This window comes from Callionymus lyra, chromosome 4 (genome assembly GCF_982586985.1).
Source record: "Callionymus lyra chromosome 4, fCalLyr1.hap1.1, whole genome shotgun sequence".
NCBI lineage: Eukaryota > Metazoa > Chordata > Actinopteri > Syngnathiformes > Callionymidae > Callionymus > Callionymus lyra.
The window spans coordinates 19404386-19424842 of record NC_141821.1 but is presented as its reverse complement, the minus strand read 5'-3'; the positions used below and the strand labels follow the sequence as shown (position 1 = coordinate 19424842).

At 39.1% G+C, this 20457-nt stretch overlaps 1 protein-coding gene across 4 annotated transcripts; it reads left to right on the top strand.

Moving 5' to 3' along the window:
- Window positions 1–1552: 1552 nt before the first annotated feature.
- spag17 (sperm associated antigen 17) lies at window positions 1553–18789 on the top strand. Of its 4 annotated transcripts, none has more exons than XM_087789071.1 (48): window positions 1553–1663; window positions 1757–1897; window positions 1970–2029; window positions 2114–2233; window positions 2330–2489; window positions 2642–2839; window positions 2908–3056; window positions 3142–3267; window positions 3349–3376; window positions 3451–3569; window positions 3681–3884; window positions 5112–5216; window positions 5322–5469; window positions 5540–5716; window positions 6290–6327; window positions 6410–6523; window positions 6627–6781; window positions 7747–7859; window positions 8304–8359; window positions 8936–9166; window positions 9278–9392; window positions 9664–9798; window positions 10072–10182; window positions 10268–10392; window positions 10986–11097; window positions 11406–11545; window positions 11620–11719; window positions 11784–11938; window positions 12014–12149; window positions 12790–12992; window positions 13058–13243; window positions 13313–13410; window positions 13481–13611; window positions 14053–14186; window positions 14248–14430; window positions 14966–15079; window positions 15202–15265; window positions 15343–15430; window positions 15494–15544; window positions 15608–15701; window positions 15795–15879; window positions 15945–15984; window positions 16111–16175; window positions 16852–16991; window positions 17060–17238; window positions 17355–17415; window positions 17482–17626; window positions 17719–18789. In XM_087789071.1, exons 1-48 carry the CDS (start codon window positions 1661–1663, stop codon window positions 17808–17810), a joined length of 5727 nt encoding a protein of 1908 aa, XP_087645197.1. In that variant the 5' UTR covers window positions 1553–1660; the 3' UTR covers window positions 17811–18789. The 4 variants fall into 4 exon arrangements, with proteins under 4 accessions (XP_087645197.1, XP_087645195.1, XP_087645196.1 ...); XM_087789069.1 differs by having other exon boundaries at window positions 10072–10188; window positions 10989–11097; XM_087789070.1 differs by having other exon boundaries at window positions 10072–10188; window positions 16855–16991.
- The last annotated feature ends 1668 nt before the right edge of the window (window positions 18790–20457 follow it).

Sequence of the window (20457 nt, the reverse complement as noted above, 5' to 3'; positions counted from 1 at the left end):
TTTGGGTTCAAAGTGTTTGATCTGTGTTTGGATTTTAGGAGAGGAGAGAGGAGAGAACATGTGTTGGTTCTCACTGTCTCTCTCACACATTTCTTTTTTTATGATTGTGAACACATGAATTGGATTGCACGTCTATTTTTTGTTCGCTTATTTCAAAATATTCTACTGCAATGCACTATGACTTCCAACATCTTCAACTTCTGTTTATTCTGATCAATTCTGCTGAAATAACATAAAATATATTATTCTGAATGATTAATGACGAATAAATAAAGGTTGGTGTTCATAGGTTTTTGGAAATGTGTTTTCTCAACTTTTTATTTCTATATTTTTTCATTCTATTAAGCAGTGTATATGTGCCAGTATCATGTGGTCAGTGTTTTTTTTCCAGCAATTGTTACTTGACACACAGAATTTGACATCGTCCTTTTTGATGTGTTATATGTTCCGGGAAATGGCTAAAATATATAAACACAGGTACATATTATTATTTTATCTTCTTACCGTTTAGTTACTGGTTATATTTTGCAAGATTGATGTCGGAAAAGATCTGCCCGCATTTCCACGTGCTTTTATTTTGAAGTGCTCTGTCGTTGTCACTGGTTTGTGTTTGTAGTCATTGGCAACCGAACGCCAGGTAACTTTTGCTCGGTTCTGCTGCTATTTCCCTCTTTCCATATAAATATAACGCAATTATTAAGACTATATTAACACAGAGGTAGACATTCTTTTCTAAAAGCTAAGCGACGGTTTTCTTTGGTTTCCTGGCTGTAAAATAATAAAACTGTTAATTTACAGCGCTGAAATTTTTTAAATGGTAATTCAATCTCATTCATTCATTTGTTTGAATGTTATTATAGTTTTTTTTTTTAATGAAAATATTGGCTTATCCTGGCAATTATTTGATACAATAATAAATGTTGAGATTGAATCGCTGTTTGACGAGGATTAACAAACATCTTAGTTGGTTCAAACATTGTATCTAAATGATTAATATGAATATTAATACAATATTATTGTTTTTATTTGTAATAGTGGAGTGTAATAGAATAATCCAATCAATAACATCATAATTCAATCCAAAATATCGACTAGAAAACCGGACTAAACATTGCTCGAGTTTTTGTTTGCTTTATGGTGCTAAAGTGTTTATGATCGCTAGCGTAATGCTAGCAATGAGATCACAAATGGTTCGTGTCTCTACATGAATTCAAATGTGAATAAATCGTGTTTTTAATCATATTGTAAAATATCCAAATGCACGGAATAAAAGTAATTCTTTCGCAGTAAATTCAACTTCTTAAAGGTTCGCTTTTAGCTTTAAGTAAATCCTCTAAACAGTAAACTAAACAAGTACACTTGAAAAGGAAATTGAAATAAAATACAAATAATCGTATATATTAAATAATACTAGACGTTAATGTTACATTTCATAAACCAGTCAACCAAAGATGTGCTTGGAAAACAACAGCTATATTGTTGTTTAATACTTGACTTTATGACTAATTTACTCTTTTTTTCACAGTGACTTTGTTGGCTATTTTAGGATCTCATTAGGTTTCCACAAGACTCTTCTCATGAAAGCGTATAAGAATACAAGGATATTCCCTTTTAAGTGCATTTGATTCTTGACCTCCAGTGTTCACAAAAAGACTTAACAATGGTGAGTATAATGCCACGATTATGCTGAGAGAAGCATATTTTTCATCATGGAATTGTTCGCCTTGTGTAACTTTCTCAAATGTTCATTTTTTAGGAGTCCTGGGATGCCTGTTTTTGCCTTGTTATTGAAGGAAGTGCTCATGAAAAAGAATTGACTCGTGCATTGACGTTTGTGGTGTTGAAACCACTTCGCAAACTCTTCACTGCACTCACATGGGACATGATCCAGTCCAAGGTAAGGTGGACACACCTCCTTATGAGCAGGACCTCTTCACTATCAATGTCTCTTTTTCAAAATGAACTCTAGATTCATGAAGTCGGAAGCGCCAAGTGTAAGAAGGGTGATACTGTGCCTCCACATGTCGAGGTTTGGACAACTAATAATCACGTGTATTACGATATTTCTTCTGTGTGCTCAGTCTGTGTTACATCTCTGTGTGGTTTGTCGCAGCTCATGAAGACAGCAATGGGTCTCCTGGAGTCGGGAGAAGAGATTCCTTTAGATGTCCTTGCTCAAATCATCAAGCTTCAACTTCAGCAGATCCAAATTGACGATGCAAATACCAAACTAGTGTGTAACTTTTTTTCCAAGTTATCTTGTATTTTTTCTACCATTTCAGTCCGAATAAAGCAATTAGTCTATTTTGTTGTCTATATATTTTAACAGGCCGAGGAGAAAGCGAAAGCAGCTCCACCACCTGCACCAAAGGACAAGGGGACAAAAGGGGGTGGCAAAGATAAAAAAGGAAAGAATCCACCATCTTCTGCTAGTGAGAAAAAAACCAAACTGAAACGTCGAGACGATCCTGACCCACCGAATTACATTGGTATGAACTTCCTTCTACAAAAGTTGACCTGAATGTGGAAGGCATATTTGTGAATTTTCGCTAGTGTTACAATCCTATATTTATAAATACAGGATCTGAATATTGTTTTTTATTTTATTCGTTTCATTAATCTACCTGCTGTTTGAGTTCAGGTGATGAGCCAGATGATGGTCCTCAGCGTTACATCCTGCTGTTGGGCTTCTATCAACCTGGTCTGTCATGGGAGCTAAATTGTCACGGTGTGCACGTATCCAACGTCATCAGACTGAGTTCACAACAACTCGAATCAGCTCAGGAGATGCCTGAATCTGAAAAACATCTGGAAAAACCAACGCCGGTCGAGCGTCCAGGTGAAAAGAACAAACTCAATATCTTGTTGAATTTCTTGCACTGAAGGTGATCCTTCGTTGTGGAGCAGAAGTGAAAGAGCTGAACAGGGTGCTGGACATTTTCTGGGCTGGAATTAAACTGGCTATGGAAAGCCATGAAGCAGACTCCCCACTCCAGGAAATGGTCCAGCTTGACTTCATCTTCACTGGCGGGCCTCAAACGAACTATCCCGATCTGGTAAATGGATGCAAAAGGTTTTGATTAACCCTGGCTTTTTAAATATATTTATATATCTTGTATACGTTTGTGTTCATCTGTCTAGTCGGAGTTTGGAACTCAAATCTTCGATGGCCTCGCCAACTTGATCTACAATTCTCTGGACTGGCGTCGACAGCATCGATATTACCTGGACAACCTTAACCTCACAACCATTCCCACTATAACAGAAGTATACAAACACTTTTTGTATGAATAACATTGTTGTAGCTTATTTGATGTTGATGTGTTTTCCTCATTCATCTTCTCGAAGAAGACAGAGGAGGTCACTGCAGAGCAGGGTAAACTTCCAAGAGTTCAGCTTTTTGAAAGACTGAAAGCCTTTATGGATTTCTGTTTTGTTTTGTTTGTATAGCACCCGATCCCACTCTTTTATCAGCAGAAGTGGACATGTGTTACTACAACAGCCTGCTAGACCTGCTTGCTCCTGAAGTCTGCACAGTTCCACTCCTGTTGTACTGCCTTGTGGAGCAGGTGTGTCTGTGTGAGGTCGATAACAATCCAAAAGATTGTTAGTTGTGTTCTTAATGTTAAATGTTGTTGTGATAATTGAACTCTTATCAAATTGTTATTTCTGTAATTTAGGTTGTTGTTTCATCAGAAACACCCACCATGTCCAGTCAGTCCAATGACAATAAAGAAAACGATGCCCCACCCGGTTCGTGGTTAGATGAACATCAGGTTACTTTATACATGAACAACTTCCTGCCTCTGCTGAAGACGGAAGATGAGAAGAGACGACTCCTGACCAGACTGCTGGCCATGGTGGAGAAGCCGGATAGTAGACAGGTAGGAACACAACCTTTGAACTTCTCAATGCTCTGGTGTTTATAAGTAAGTAAGTAAGTAAGTAAGTAAGTAATTTTTATTTGTATAGCGCTTTTTCAGACCAGGGTCACAAAGCGCTTAAACAATCAAAACAATATTCCATAAAGTATATACTTTAAAGATCAAGATAAAACTGATAACACAACAGGAGTGAGCAACTAAGTGTAAAGTAAGTTGAAAACTACTTGTAAAAATCCAACAAGTGATAGTCATGTTGGAATTCATAATGAACCAGTTTATTTTTCGCTAACGTTTGTTTTGGTATCCAATCCCAAAAACAACTAAGAGACATTAGTCCATTTTCTGACACTTATAGGGAGCCAGAAGAATACTTTCTGAACTTGATAGTCCGGCTTTAAAGTCTGTATGTGTGTAGAACTTTAAAAGGATGAACTCATTTCTAGTATTATCAGACAGGTCTTGTTAAAATGGTTGTATTGGACAGCTTGCGAAACAAACAAACAGGAAAAAGAGGTTTCATTATGTAATATAGTAAGGTACATTTTTTTTGTCAATTAATTGATGTTAAATTACAAAAATAGGCTCTCAAAGTATTCATAGTAAAAGACAAACAAATGAATCGCCCAAATTGAACAAGACAACAATGGAAACATTTACAGTATATTTTTATTAATCTAATTCATGAAATTAGCGGTTGCCAATGCAGAGCCAGAGACAGTTAAACTTGACAATGAACAAGACTACATTCAACGAACTGCATTCAGCTCCGTTTTGAGAGACACATATAGGACAATTTAGTGAGAAGGCACAAGATTAATAAATGAGGAGACGTTCCATGGGCCTGGGTAAAAGCCATGTGTTGATGGCTTCTGTGGCTGCCAAATTAGGGTGACTGGTGAGGACTGCTGTGCACAAAGTTATTCTCCTTTATGTTTTTGCAAATATTTACTGTTTCTTTCTCGCCAATATTGTGGTTGCAAAGCCAGTTTAGGATAAACATATTTTGATTCAGGAATTCTGTTTCTCTCTTATGTTCCTTCCAATGTGTTTGAAACCTCTATTTATTATATATTGTTAAGAGTGGTTGACTTTCACCCTCACTCTGGGTATTCCTGGTGCAAAAACGACAGCTAGCTACTAACAGCTCAAGAGAATTTCTGTGCGTATTCTCATTAATATTTGGCACAAACAGCTGCTTATGATTCTGACATGTTTCATTTTGTTTAGAAGCTACAAGAAAAGTTTGGCGAGCACAAACTTGAGAAAATGCCTGATCCTCCTCTGATCGTCAGACATCATGATGAAAGAAGTCTCAGACTAAGAGATTCAAATGCAAGTTCATGTAGTTTTATTCAAACTTGGTTTTAATTTAATGAACTTAATTCATGAAACACTTGCAAAGTTTATTGGGAATCTGTTTTTTATCTGAACATTCAGGTGAGTCAGACTTTTAATCCTGTGGCTGTGGAATCATCCATGATGAAGCTCATGCCTGTGTGGGAACTATTAGATGGACATCAAAACCAAAACAGCACTCCTTGCTGGAAAACAATCAAAGAGCAGCTCTGTCACTTCTGTACTGATGGTAAGTTATCCTCAACCTCGTCACTAACTAAAGAGTTTTTCCCAAGTTCCATTTTAACTATATCTTCCAGAGAGTATTTCCTGGGCAGAAGTAGAGCGTCTTTTCCATCAGAGTGTGTTTGAGTGCATGACCCTGAGCCAACTGGGCAGAGAGGGTCTACAAGCTGGAGGTCAGCAGGAACGACCAGTTTTACCATGGGATGATCCACTCACCTTTGCTCAAGTTCAGCTGCAGATGAATAATACAGGTACAATGCAAGGCTTAACACAAACGAGACATCTGTTTTCACAATTTATTAACACACAAATGAAGTATAAACTAACAAGGAAAACAAGGAACGAGAGGTGTTGCAGAACCAGGAGGAGAAAATAAGAATGAATAGTATTTAATAATTAGTGCAATAATTCCAAATTCAAGTAACTATGAACACAAGCGTATGGTGATGAATGAAAACAATGACGAAAAATTAAACTCATTGAAGAAAATACAAAAGGCTATAAGCACCAGAAGGTGATAAAATCAATCAAGTAGAAACAGGAAGTCAAATTTATGATCACAAGAACAAGCAAGATCTGACACCACGGACTGGAATCAAGACGCTTTAGTCATTATGCTTTCAAGGGAGGAACAATAGGGAGGGATATAGAAAGTAAGTCCAACAAAATAACACAAAACCGATCATGACAGGTGCAGCTGTACTATCCACCCCTATTTAAATCTGTGTGCATGCAGTTTGGACTGAGGGGATGTGAGTGGGCCTTGCTTTTTTTTTAGGAATATGAACATTTCCGAAACAATTTTTTGTCTTTTGTCAATATAGACGTCAACTCCCCCGATGGAGATCCTGATTCCACAAAGGTGGAGTTCTATCTCTGTTATCAAACTCTTTCAGGAATATGTATGTCATTTTAACCTTTCCCTTCTTCATGCTTCATATAAGACAGGAACGAGTGTTTCAACTCAACTAGACTTGGCAGATATCCAGAAATGTCGGCAGAGAGATTTGTTTGACTGGAACTTCATGGAACACCATGAAGCTGATGTGTTTCCTCAGGTGATGCACAACATATTCTTGTAACCTAGTGTTGAAGAAATGGTAGCTGTGTTTATGAAACACAACGTGGTCGTGAAGATGGTAACAAAATTTCACTTCATAGGTCCTTCACGTAGCTTCAGAAGAATATCGCTGCATGGACACGTTCAGAGGCCGCCTTAATAACGTCCTGTACATTTTCTGCCATAATCCAATCAATCGTCAGCGGCAGTGTGAGAAAAGTTGGGATGTCGCTCTTCACTCTGATGTCGGGTTCAGGTTAGTATTAGTCTTCCTTCTTATTAAGCAACCTGGAACTGCATTACTTTTCTACGCAGCTGAGACACACAGGTGAACACAACGTAGTTCTGTTCTTGAGTTGTTTAAAAATTGCACGTCTAACTGTTGGACTCGGAACCTGTATGGAGCCAACTTTAAAGTCTAAAGATGTGTGTCACACCAGCATTGGCGGCACAAGACCAGAATTCAGTGTTGGTATTTCTGATATAGAAGGTGACTTGCTTGTTTACATTGAAGTACATTAAACAGACAACAGGAAAGTCTTCAATTTATGTCATTAATATGCGCCTGAGGGTATCTAGCGAATTTTTTAATTTACTTCATGGACTAAAACAAAGAAACAAGTGCAATAGTTAACTGTGTTGTTGTGAAGGTTCTCATTCATCCAGGTGATGATTATCCAAAGTGGTTTGAAAACAGCTCAACTGGACTTTGTAGAGTTCTAGGAAGCCACGACCGTTTTCTCAATTCTTCAATATTCACTCTTCTAAGGTTGACTCTAAAATGGAACTGTCTGGACAAAATAGTTTGAAGCAACTGGAGACTCTTCCACACAAGATTATGTTCAACAACTGAAAGAAACTGGAATGGTTAAATATCAAACAATGGAAAGAACTAGAAAGGCTTAAAAGCTCCTGAGAGATGGTACAAGGACCAACATGAACTGTCGGATGATCCGGCATCAAGGACTGGAACCTGGAAGCCTAAGCATCAGCGGCATTGGTGTTGATTGCAGTCTTGTTTTAGCCAGATTTAGTTTCTGTTGAGGGAGAAACAGAAGAGCATGGGGAGGAAATACAACACAACAAAAGCACACACTGATAATGACATAAATGAAAACTATAATAGGAAGGGTTTTAACATTTCACATGTCAATGTTCTACACAGTTTCCCCTTAAGTCTGTTAAGCAGTGTCCCTATGTTTGTTTTATTTTTTAAAACAGGAAGTACTTGCGGCACGTGGCGGACTCTATATCGGACTGGATGAAAGAGGAGGAGAGGAAACTGGAAGAGTTGCAGCTCAAGATACTGTGTCTCTCCCCAGAGCTTGATAATGGTAGTACAACTCCAGACAAATAATCAGTAGTGTTGTTTCTTTACTCAAAGCTCTAAATGCATTTTTTTTACATTTATAACAACATTTATTACAAGCAACAATTACATTATAACTGATTTTGTAACATTGTAATTAAATTTCTTGATGTGTTTTCACTTTGGTTTCAGAATTTTTATGAAATTTGGATTTCAAATGTATTTTTATAACCAAGTAATGCTGGGTATTAGTTCCATAAATATACAGACTGTTTCCTTACATTTCTTCAAAAAAAGTTTTACAACAATCTTCTGTGAAGCCTTTAATTAAATGTTTTATGATTGTGTTCATAATAAATCTTACACAATACCTTTTGTAGAAACCTCATATTTAGCAAGATATCACAGTACATATAAAAGTTTGAAGTGGCAAAAGACCAATTGTGGTTCATTTAATTTCTTGTTCTAGATGCTGTCGAAGAAGAGGTAGTTGAGGAGCCCATCATCCGAAAAGAGTCTCTCAAGGTTAGTTTAAACTTTAATTAGTAAAAATAATTATTTCAAGAGATAAAAATAACTTTTGAACTATATTAATAGTTAATTTCGATAATGTTACATCGCTACAGTATTTGAGATCGGCGCTTGCTTCATCAACTGTAGCTTTGTTTCATAAGTAATTAAACAAGGAGACCCAGATGCATGAGACGATAATAATGCAGAGCAGAGACAATTACAATAATAAATACTTGAATAGAAAACAGAAGAAAACATTGTGGCAAAATTTCAACAAGATGGCAGCAAGCCCTTTAAGTCTAGGCTCTACAACAAATGTCCAGCATTGAGTCTCCATCTCAGTCAAAAAACACAAAGAGGAATTTCAGACAGTAAGGGAAGCAAAGAGAGAATAAAGTCAAATAAAAAAGGAAGAGTGTCAGGGAGTTAACAGGTAGACACTGAACGCCATGTCTGATAGCTTTAATAAGACCATACTTCAGGCCGTGTAAAGATTCAAGCAATGCTCAAAAAATATATTTATTCAGTTTGTGTAAGTACATCTATAAGGAAAAATACAGTGAATTCTGACTTGGTTGTGAACTTCAGGCTTGGAAGATAGAACAGGAGCGACTAAAAGATGAAGACGCCCAGAAGAAGGCCAAGAAAGACAAAGGAGGCAAGGGCAAGGGGGAGGAAAAGAAGCCGGAAGTAAAGAATAAAACCGCAGCATGTGGGAAGAAGCTAAAGGACGAACCGTCTGCACCTACCGAGAACCAAATCACGGAGTCACAAGATACTGACTACGAAGGAGAGAGTTCTGTTGACGACGTCTTTCCTGTGAGAACACGCACGATTCCATGTTAACTGCACTAACTCATGTTTTTTCACCCGCATCATCATGTCTAATGCAAACGTTAAATATATTGCAATACATTTTTTCTGCTCCAGGGATTTCCTGCATACACGATGGGAGGAAAATTGATACACGTGTCTGGTCGCACATGTGAACTTTTTCCAGCTGATGGAGGTCACATCAATGTAGAGACTATTAAGTTTGTGGAAGGTAATACTTCATTTGAAATGTATTTTGTTTTTATATTTCTAGAAAATATTTACAGCAGATAAGTGGGTCTTAATTTGGTTTATATCACAAACTCCATTTATAATATAGATGTTTTGGTAGAAGTAAGTTGTCATTTTAAGATAATTCTTAGCATGATGTCACTGTTCACATTTGGGATCCCGCTTGTTTTCACTTCACCAAATGTTACCCCTTTAGAAAAATGTCGGACATCACTGACCTAGATGTCTAACGATAAACTTCTGTCTTGCAGGACCAAGAATCTTGAAAGTAGCTGTGAAAAAAGACGGACACCACTTCTTCACTCACATCCACTGTGAGGAAAAAGTTGAAACAGTTTCTTTGGAGCCGGCTGTGGAACCGGCTGTGGAACCAGACGACAACAACGGTGAAATAATTAAAAAAGTTAAAAAGCATCAAACTATCAAAGATCTTTATCTCTTGGTTTACTTAAGCTGGATGACTTCACAACCTTCACTCTAACCACGGACTCTGAAAAAAACAGTTTCATTCAAATCTGCTTAAAAATAAGATAAATAATAATCACAACCTTACATTCTTAATTGATATTTATATCAATTTACTCTCTCAATAAAGCGGAACTTGAATAACATGCAAACGGTGTCATACTATTTAAATAACAAAATGTATTTTCTTTCAGACAATCAAGTGGTTCAGCAAGTAACAGTGAAAAGAGGATGTTTTTCTGCTCAACTCAACAATGGAATACACATTTCTTATAAGTTTGAAGCCATGGAGGAAGAAAAAAAAGGTGAAGGTCTGACTTGAGATTCTGATAAATAGGTTTAGTATAAAGACAAATGACAATCATCTGTATCTTTAACATTTGTTTGTAGGGGATGAACCGGAGTCTGATGGGGAGCCACAGGTGAGCCCTGTTCCTCCACCCACCTCCTTCTCGGACCACCCCCAGAAAGGAGCAGAGCAGGAGGATTCTTCTTCACAATCACCCACATGCCAGGTGACACACACATGCACACACACACGTGTCTCTCACGGTGGACCGGGTTTTCCACAGTCTTTGTATGGGCCACCACTTTCACTGTAGAAGACATGGTGCAAAATAAAATATATCTGTAACGCAGATCAGTATATGATGCAATCAGCAAAAAATAACAACAAACAAACGTCTTCATCCTGTTCCTCTTTGTCTTCTTAATCATCTTTGAAAACTGTTTTTAAAGTTTCATTCATGTAATCATTGAAAACCTTAAACAACTTCCGGATTTCTTAATAGAACACAAACATAATTGAACAAGTCAGTCTCCTCCACCCTTGGCTATCCTGTGCATCCTCACTACCCATCCTCTTCATGTCCTTGTTATTAACATCTCGCCGCCTTTTCTTTAACCTGGCACGACAATCACAAACATTCCTTTTCAACGCCCTCCCTGTATCTCCTTAATAAATGTCCAAAACAACTGGGTTTCCCTAACTTCGTCCCTACTCACTAACTTGTCTTTGTGTTACTCTCTCTTAACATAAAAGTTGGTCTCAATACTGTCCTGTGAAGCTTCGTTTTCACTTACTGTCAGTATGTGTGTGTCTGTTAAGCAGTCTGAAGAGTGCGAAGGTCGAGCAGAACCGCCTTTGACGCCCTTTAACAGTCTCTGTCTGTCCCTTCCTAATGGACTGCTGCTCCAGTTCTTGCGAGAGGACACGCAAGGTGGGTGAGATATGGATGACAAAAGTTGTGTAATAAAGTTTATTATTATGGTATTATTACATTATAATGTGCACACCTGTGAAACCTACACATAATAATGTCTATACCCATCCATGTTGTGTTTGCTAACTCATGGAGGGGTGGCTGATAATAGGAGTAGAAAAGGCTACAGAGAAAGTAAGAGGATTCAGTTGTTTGACCAGCAGCTCTGTTATTATTATTGTAGTGGATGTTTGTCATTAGAGTTTCTTATTGCACCTTCTACACTGTTTATGTTGACATGTGTGTGTGTCTGTGTTTGTGTGTAGACCAAGGTTTGCTAGTGAGACAGAGTTTTCCAATCCATGAATGTGGCCAGCTTCTGGACCCTGCACTCTCTGAAGAACGCTCTCGCATCGTCAACAGTCAAGGATCCGTTCACCGACTTCTAAAGGACAGGACCTCCCAGGTACCACAACATAGCATTTATTATTTCCCTTCTGCAGTTTATTTCTGCTTCTGAGACATGTTTGCACTCCTCAGATTCTGTTTGCTGACAGTTCTGTCAGTGTAAGTCGAGAATCTGCTCCTGTCGGTGTGGTGGAGGAGACTGTAACCCAAGACCCTGATAACGCCAACAAAGGTTTGATGTTCGCTAAGTCTCAATCAAGTTTCATGTTGTTATAGTGTACATGTCTTTTATGCAGCTAACGGCCCAGACCAGGAGGAGACTACTCAGGGTGGTTGGTGGTTGACCACCAGCCCCACTGGCGCTCAAATCTGGATTCCAGGAAGCATGCAGAAACATTATGAGACCACCCCCATTCAAGTCTGCAAGGCCACTGATCCTATCACTCAAGAGGTAAGATTTACACACCAATCTCAATGTCTCGTAATGTTTAAGGTGTTACAGCCCATAGTGTGCTCCTATCATTAGGTGATGGTCTGTCGAGAGGATATGGTGCTTTCGGTCCAGAACCTAGATGGATCCAACAGAATCGTCGAACATGCCGACGGAACCAGAATCTCAACCATCTATGAAGACAGAAACCCACGTGGTCTCCTTTACACAGGTGGCTGCTAACGTTCAACAATTAATTCAAACACCAAATAAGCTTTTTTAATTGACAGCTGGCTGATCCAATGAAATACTCTAGCTCAGAAACAAATTTCCTTGCTTAACCTTCTCAAGAAAAGTGGCCCATTGCTTCATTTTCTAACTTGTGGGTAGTGGTCAGCTGGATCTTCACAGACTTTTGTTACCGTGTAGTGTCACTAAGTCTATGGAAGATCAGTTGATTGCTCAAAAGATGGCAACAAAGTGAGCCATACGCACAAACAAACTGCATCAGGGAAAAGAAAAAACAAAATATACTCAACGAAAGGGAAACAAATTGATCGGTAATTAAATAATCTAACTCAACGAAAAAAATATTCCACTTGGAAACGATGTTCAAATTACAAGGATAGAAGATGTTACACCAGTACAGACATTTATGACCTTTGAAAAGGAACAACTGTCAGGTGGACAAACCGGAAGAACAATCTTAACATAAACTTTTTCAGACAGTGTTTGTGACACAAACTTTACTTTTGAGATGTTAATCCGTGGTCACAGTTTTTGTGTGTATAATGTCAGTTCAGAGAAGCAGTGACTGGGAGGTGGAGGAGATGTTTTTGATGCGTAGCTGAGTGATGCTGTTTTGAACACAGACACCGTTGGATGTTGCGTTAAAGAGGGTGACCAGTGTGTGTCTGTGGAGCAAGGAGGGAAGTGCACATCGGGCTCAGAGCGGATGGTGCAGGTAGAGAAAGAGGGCTGTGTCACCATGGTGATGTACCCCGAAAGAAATGCCGTCCACATCTACACGGCTGATGGAACCACTATCACAGCCGACAACACCGGCAGCTACAAGGTGATCGAGAATGTGTCCGGTTTAATTTCTGGATTTTTAACAAATATTTTAAACATGGATTCAAGGTGTTTCCTTCAAGTGGGGGTCTCCTGCAGATCCACTCTGATGGGACATGCGTGTACTCCCCTGAGTGGCAGGAAAACGTCACCACTGAGTGGGATCCTCTCAATCCTAAACCAGGAAGTTACATCATGAATCACACAGAGAGAGTGAGTTGTGACATCACAGACCAGGATGGAAACCGCTTTCAGGTCAGTAGGTCAGAAAATCATGGTGATCATGCAACAGATCCTAAATATTGTGTATTTCACTGTATTCAGGTGATGGAGGACGGTGAGACATCAGTGATAAATATCAACAAACCTCGTGTTTCCGAACCACCTAAACTTGACCTGAATCCCAGAGAAAGTTCTCTCAGGTTGATATTTTGGATTTAGTTTGAACCTGGTCTGTATTACCATGTTTACTTGAGGAGTGGCGCGTTGCAGACTCTTCATGGTCTTCCAGGACGATTCTGCAACTGAACTGCTCAGCTCCCTGACAGTGGAGAGACTGATGTGTGAGGCGTACTCGGACCAGACCGTGGCACTATTGAAGGAGCCACTCACAGAAAGACTAGGTGGGTCATCCTCATGTGGGTCATCCTCAACGCTAAATTCAGCTTATCAAAAATAATCAGCTAATTATGTCGAGACATTAAATACTGATCTGTCCTTTTATCTAACATGTTCATTAAACATAATGAACCATCTTATGTTTCCCATTTTGCCATACAGCAAATTCATATAGATTAAAAGTAAATATATTGATTAATCAAGGTCTCCCTAGACTGTTGTTAGACTATCGAGCACCAACAACAATGATTAAAGACCCCCCCCCAACCCTACCTATGACCATATTTACATAGTTGTGGAATGTTGATGTTTTGAGCGAGGGGCAACATCAGCTAATGCAGAAGTTAAAAAAGCTGCAGTTCTCCAAGTGTCCACTTGAGGCTGTGTAATTGAAAGAAATGGATAAACAAATACAAATAGAGCTGAACAAATCATGTTCCCACCAGATGAATGGGCCATCACCATACTGAAGCCAAGTCACCTCAGCGTCTGGTCCAAATGGTTTCTGCGGAAGCAGGTTCAGGAAATAACTCCTCCCAACCTGTTGAATCGGAACTGGAAGGACTTCCCCAGAGTGGAGGTACCGACTCCTTCCTGCCTCACTGACCGTTGAGGCTCCTGACACACGACTCCACCTGCAGGTGAAGACTACAGGTCCGGTGTTCGGCACAGACGTGGGTCTCAGTCTGAACATAAAGGAGAGACCTGCCCGTCCCTCATCTCTACCGACCCGCAGCTGCCCAAAGCTTTTACAGATGCGTGAGGTGTCTGAGTTCTCGCCTTTCACCTCTTCGTTCAGGGACACTATCGACTCACGGCTGAAGGTACACACACTGGAACTTGTGTTGACTGAAATAAGAAGTTGTGTAGTGAAGTCTATTAATGTCTCTCACATGTAAGTAAGTAAGTAAGTAAGTAATATTTATTTATATAGCGCTTTTCCAGACCAGGGTCACAAAGCGCTTTAACAATCAAAACAATACTCAAAAAAGTATATACTTTAAAGATCAAGATAATACTGAGAACAACACAGGAGTTCCAGAAAATCAAGGAAAAGCCTGAACAAATAGAAACGTCTTAAGATGTTTCTTAAAGGAGTCAGTAGATCCATCAAGCGCAAAGAGAGAGGAAGATCGTTCAAAAGCTTAGGAGCAACAGCCTGAAAAGATTTCTCTCCTCTGGTCCTGAGCCGTGTGCGAGGAACCATAAGTAGATTTTGATCCACAGACCTCAGAGCCCGAGCTGGGGTGTAAGGCTGGATCAGATCAGTGATGTAAGGAGTGATGTCTAGTCCTTTTAACTGAATGACCTGTGTGCGTCTCTCTGTGTGCGCTTGTGTCTGTCCATGTGTGTGTTCAGGATTACATCCAGAGTGTGATGGAAAGAGAGCTCAGATCAGTAGCAACAAACGTTTTGGATCCTCGATCACAGGAGGAGACGCTCCTCGCTGGAGACCTGCTGCGTCGTGTCTTGGTTCGTCTGCACAAACATGTTCAGATCCACACACGGACAAGTTCTGTGACAACACACACACACACATGGATGTGAGTAAAGTCTCTGTATTTCTGTTAAAACCACTTGTATTTGTGGTCTAGCCGTTGTTACAAGAAGAGGAGAAGGTGAAGGAATATGGAGGCAGATTTGCGAAGAAGACATCAGGTGGGTCATCACTATCTGGTCTGCAACTTTTAGCCGCTTGTGATTGAAACTTTATTTAACTCTTTCCCTCTCATTAGTGGAAATCCAGAGTCTGTACCGAGCAGCGACTGGTCCAGAGGAGCAGCTGGAAGACGCCCAGTCTTCGCCGTCCCCAGTTGGTGCCAGGTAATCCAGATTAACCATCGTCAATAAATTCAGATGCTCATTCTTCCACTCTCGTTTGTCCAGTTTCCCTTCTGTCAAGGATTCCAAATGGGCCAAGAGACTCTCAAATTACAGGTGTGTACCTGTGTAGCAATATGTGTAAGCAGGACATGAGTTTATGTCTCCTTTACTCTCAAGGTTGGAGTTGTGTGACGGGAGGAAAGGGATAGATGCTCTGAGAGCTCACACGGTTGTTCCTTATTTTCATCCCGAAAACTTTCCTCTTTACAAGGTCAGCTGTGTTTAAATTGTTTTGACCGAAGTGTTTGCTTTTGTTTAAGTGCGTGTTTCAGTCTTAAAACACTTTAAAACCTTGTTAAACCAGAACCTGCTGGTGAGACAGTCCACAAAGACTTCCTATCCACTGAGGACAGAAGAGACTGAAGCGCTTGTGACTCATGAGAAGAAGCGTATGTTGGAGCTCTTAACAAAAATTTTAAAAAAAACTTCAACACATCTTTGTTTCTCCCTGCAGCCACACCACCTCCGAAGCCGAAATTATCACAAACTACCAGGTACTTGCCTTCAAATTTACCAACTGGTTGTTGATTTAAGCTGAAACAGAAGGATCATGTTTTACTTCATCGAACTATGAAATGCGTCTTCTCTGCTATAATTTGCTAATTTTTTTTACATTTTAGTCGTCCGTCAGACGCAGAAACAACATTGGAAAGAAGAATCTCCAGCAAGGAGGCTCTGTCCACAGGTTTGTTCGTCTCACTCTAGTCACTAAAACAAAGACAAACACCTTGATCCGGATCAAATGTGACATCAACTTGTGAGGGAGATAAGCTAGTCCACAGTTTATCCAAATGTCTTGGTACAGCAGGCTATTTGCCCTCTCCCTCTGAGCCCTGGTGCTCCACCTTCTTTCACAGCACCACCAGAGCATAATGCTGGATCCAGGATCTCCTGCACCTTGTCTTGATAGTGTCATCGGATCCAGGATCTGTTGACTCAGCTGCTCTGATTCTGTTCCCTGCCTTTCATTCTCTGCTCTTCCTGTTCAGCCGTTCACCCCGAGTCTGGTTCTGTGCGAGGTTTCTACCCATTAAAAGAAGATTTTCCAGAGTTTAGTTATGTGCAAGGTTTCTGCTTGTTAAAAGAAGGTTTTCCAGAGTCTAGTTCTGTGTGAGGTTTCTGCCTGTTAAAAGAAGGTTTTCCAGAGTCTAGTTCTGTGCAGGTTTTCTGCCTGTTAAAAGAAAGTTTTTCAGAGTCTGGTTCTGTGCCAGGTTTCTGTCTGTTAAAATGTTTTTCTTCACCAGTGTCACTTATTGCAATTGGCTGTTTTTTCTTCTCTTATTTAGTGTTTTTTAAATGTCTTGAGATAACGTTTTTTATGATTGACACTTCAGTAAACAACAATGCTCATGTGTGTCCAGTAGTTGGAAACAACATGTCGGTCTCATCAAAGCCACATAAGTCGCTCGATGTGGATGTCATAGGAAGACCCAGACGGACCAGAGTCAAACTCCCAGTGTCCATCCTCAGCGCTAAACCTCGCAGCGAACCTAACACTCAAGTAAACACACCTTTTCTTGGTACGTTTATTGTGGTTTGTTGTGACAAACATGACGTCACTTCCTCTAGTTCCTGTCAGTGGAGGAGCCGATGAGGCGACGCTGCCGCACTATTTCCTTGGTTGATCCCACATCAGTGCTAAGAGGCTTCCAGGTCCGCCCCAATTCAGTCGACTTTGGAACGCTGGGAGAGGGATCCACAACCTCAGTCGTGGTTCTGATGAAGAACGTAGGCGTGGACACGCGCAGGTGAGACTGGAAGTTCAAACTGTTGCTCATATCTTTGGTCCTTTAAAATGGCCGACATCTCTTGTATGTCTGAACAATGGTGACGCTTCAAAAACCTGGACATCTTGTCTCTTCAGATTCTACATCAAGCAGCCTCCTCTCTCCACAGGACTGCGTGTTGTCTACACTCCTGGACCAGTAAGTTAAAAAATTGAACGACTTAGTTTGTATGTGTGCGACACCATCGATCACACCTGTGCACAGGTACCTGCAGGTCTGCACGTGGAGCTGAAGGTCCAGTTGTTCTCCATGAAAGCAGTTGGAACTGATCTGAGGTCTGAAAAGAAAGTCTGCTACGACATCACCATCGTCACAGAATCTGACGTCCTCTACCTGCCCGTCAAAGCTAATATCCTTCCTCAGAAATCTTCATATTTGTCTCTCTGTAAAAACAGTCACATATCGTGACACTGATCGGAGTTGATCCTTAAATCTACACACTTATCGTTCCTCAGATATTGTTTGCGGATCACACCAAGAGGAAACCAAGACTCTTAAATCCAATATCTGGACTTCCATTTGAGAGTATCTGATGCCCGACTGCAGCAGACTCAAGTTTGACAAAAACAATTTCACCCTGAACTTTTAATCTGTATGAAAAAATGTTTTTTTTTAACAGGCTCAGGGGCTCCTTCTTCCACGTTGGTTACCCCTGGTATACACCATGCTCTCAAACTCGGGGTGTGGGGGGGCAATTGTTGTGGTGACTATGTAGACTTACCTCTGAACTTGATCCAGATTTCATATAAATGTATTTGTTTAAAGATTTGTGGATTGTTTTTTATGTAATAATACAAAGTGGTAGTATCTAGCTCGACTTCACTTGTATCATTTTATTCCACTGAGAATCCACTCACTTGAGGGCCTATGACACTGTGTAACATCAAAGGTGTATGATTTCTTTACCTGTTTTTTATAAAACATGTGTATATATATATATCTATCTATATAGATATATAGATAGATAGATATATAGATACAGCTCTGGAAAAAATAAAGAGGCCGCTGCAAAATGATCAGTTTCTCTGATTTTACTACTTATAGGTATGTGTTTGAGTAAAATTAACATTTTTGTTTCATTCTATAAACTACTGACAACATTTCTGCCACATTCCAAATAAAAATATTATCATTTAGGGCATTTATTTGCAGAAAATGACAAATGGTCACAATAAGAAATAAGATGCAATGTTTTCAGACCTCAAATAATTAATATAAGATTATATTCATTTTAAAACAACAAAAATATGAATGTTTTAACTTAGGAAGAGTTCAGAAATCAATATTTGGTAGGATAACCCTGAATTTTAATCACAGCTGTGATGCGTCTTGGCATGCTCTCCACCAGTCTTTCACATTGTTCTTGGGTGAGCTATAAGTAGTAAAATCAGAGTAACTCTTAATTTTTTTCCAGAGCTGTATATATATATATATATATATATATATATATATCTTAAAAACATTGCAGATCCAAGTTGACAGTGTGTCTCTTTTGTCTTAAGTGTCCGTCTGTATTTCACCATTAAAAAAAATGACCATTCGATTTTATAGTATTCTTAAAAAAATAGTTATATTTCATCTTTGGGCATTGGAGCTACAGGCCTGGACCTGCTACAATGAGCCGTCTTCTGTTGAGAAGCTGGGAAGTTGGGTTTACTATAGTCTGTAGCCTTCATTACTTCTCAGGTAAATAAATAAATATACGTCAATAAAACGCAATATCATTGGCTATATCCATCAAATAATTGTTGAATCGATCAATTTTGAACTTGATTGTGAACAATGATTGTCAAATGTCATGAAAACCAACTCAATGTTGACACAATGAGTGCCATAAAACCCCAGACTGAATTAATAATGATTCCACTTCATACGCTCCAACGTGGGCTCAATTCCTGCCTTAGTAGGTTTCATCAAACTTCATACCTTGCTGCCAGGTGACATTCCTATGCTAATGATCTCCACATATGCAACAAAACATCACCATTCACACATCGTTTCTCCGGTAACTGACTCATTAGCACTCCAATTCAAGTGGAGATCAGAAAGGCAAACATCTCTTCTGAACGAACACACACCTCAACCCAGTCCATTTTCATGAATAGTGTTGCAAATGCTGATGTTTGGCGGCACTGACTGAAGTTCAACTCAGAGAAGGGGGTTGTGTGTCTTTACACAAAATGTTTTCTGGCTTCTCTATTGTCGAGAAGGAAAAATGGACAAATATAGATTTCTCTAATACATGTTTTTCCCACTTAGTGCACGTTTTTGCCAGAAATGGATCAAAACACTTGTTCATAAATTCTATACAATTCATAAATTATTAGAACACCTCAATGCATTAGAGTAGTTAAAGTACTTTCAATGTAATACTTCATACTTAATCACACAAAGACCAGACAAAAGATATAATCGGAATCAGATGGCAATTGGTCTTTTGTAATCATAATAATAATGTTAAACCTACATATATATCAGAAAAATATTTAAACAAAAACGTTTTTCTTTCTCATCCATGAACGCTCTCAATAATTTTCCTCAAAATAAGCTATTTAAAAGTGCAAGCTAGACTGTGTAGAAGGTTCCTCCTATATGTCATGAATGTGCAACTGCAAATATAACATGTTTGTTTTAGTCATTGTATTAAACAAAACAGTTGAATAGCTGTAACTACTCAAGTGCAGCCCGGGGGCCACATGCGGCCCTTTGACTATATTTATGCGGCCCTCGTAATGTCAAAGTATGATCCTGTATAAATGGTTCTAATGCATTAACAAATGTATTTCGTATGTATTATTCCTTTACATTTCAACATAACACTTATTTACTTTTTGTGTGTCATTTTTCAAGTATACATTAATCCCTCAAAACATTTTTTATAAGTTGGATGAAGAAATGTTTTGAAAAAAAAACTTGTATATAAAAGAATAAAATTGCATCTTATTTACCTTAATAAAAGTCACAGCCTAATGACGAATGTCCTTTTTTAAGTGTTTTTTTTTCGTCTTTCTTTTTACTTGACGGCCCCTAACAACATTCACAGAATTGAATGTGAACCCTTGAAGAAATATAATTGCCCACCTCTGATATAATGTGTAATTTCTTTCTTTAATTATTTCACATTTTTTAAATATTTATATTTCAATCTCTCCTCTTGAATTGGAAATAAAATCACTAAAA

Excerpts from the sequence above, each read along its gene's own strand:
- spag17 (XM_087789068.1), top strand. Across the intron at positions 11,098-11,405 it reads CTTGCGAGAGGACACGCAAG|ACCAAGGTTTGCTAGTGAGA; the intron begins GTGGGTGAGATA and ends GTTTGTGTGTAG. Across the intron at positions 17,239-17,354 it reads GTAGGCGTGGACACGCGCAG|ATTCTACATCAAGCAGCCTC; the intron begins GTGAGACTGGAA and ends TTGTCTCTTCAG.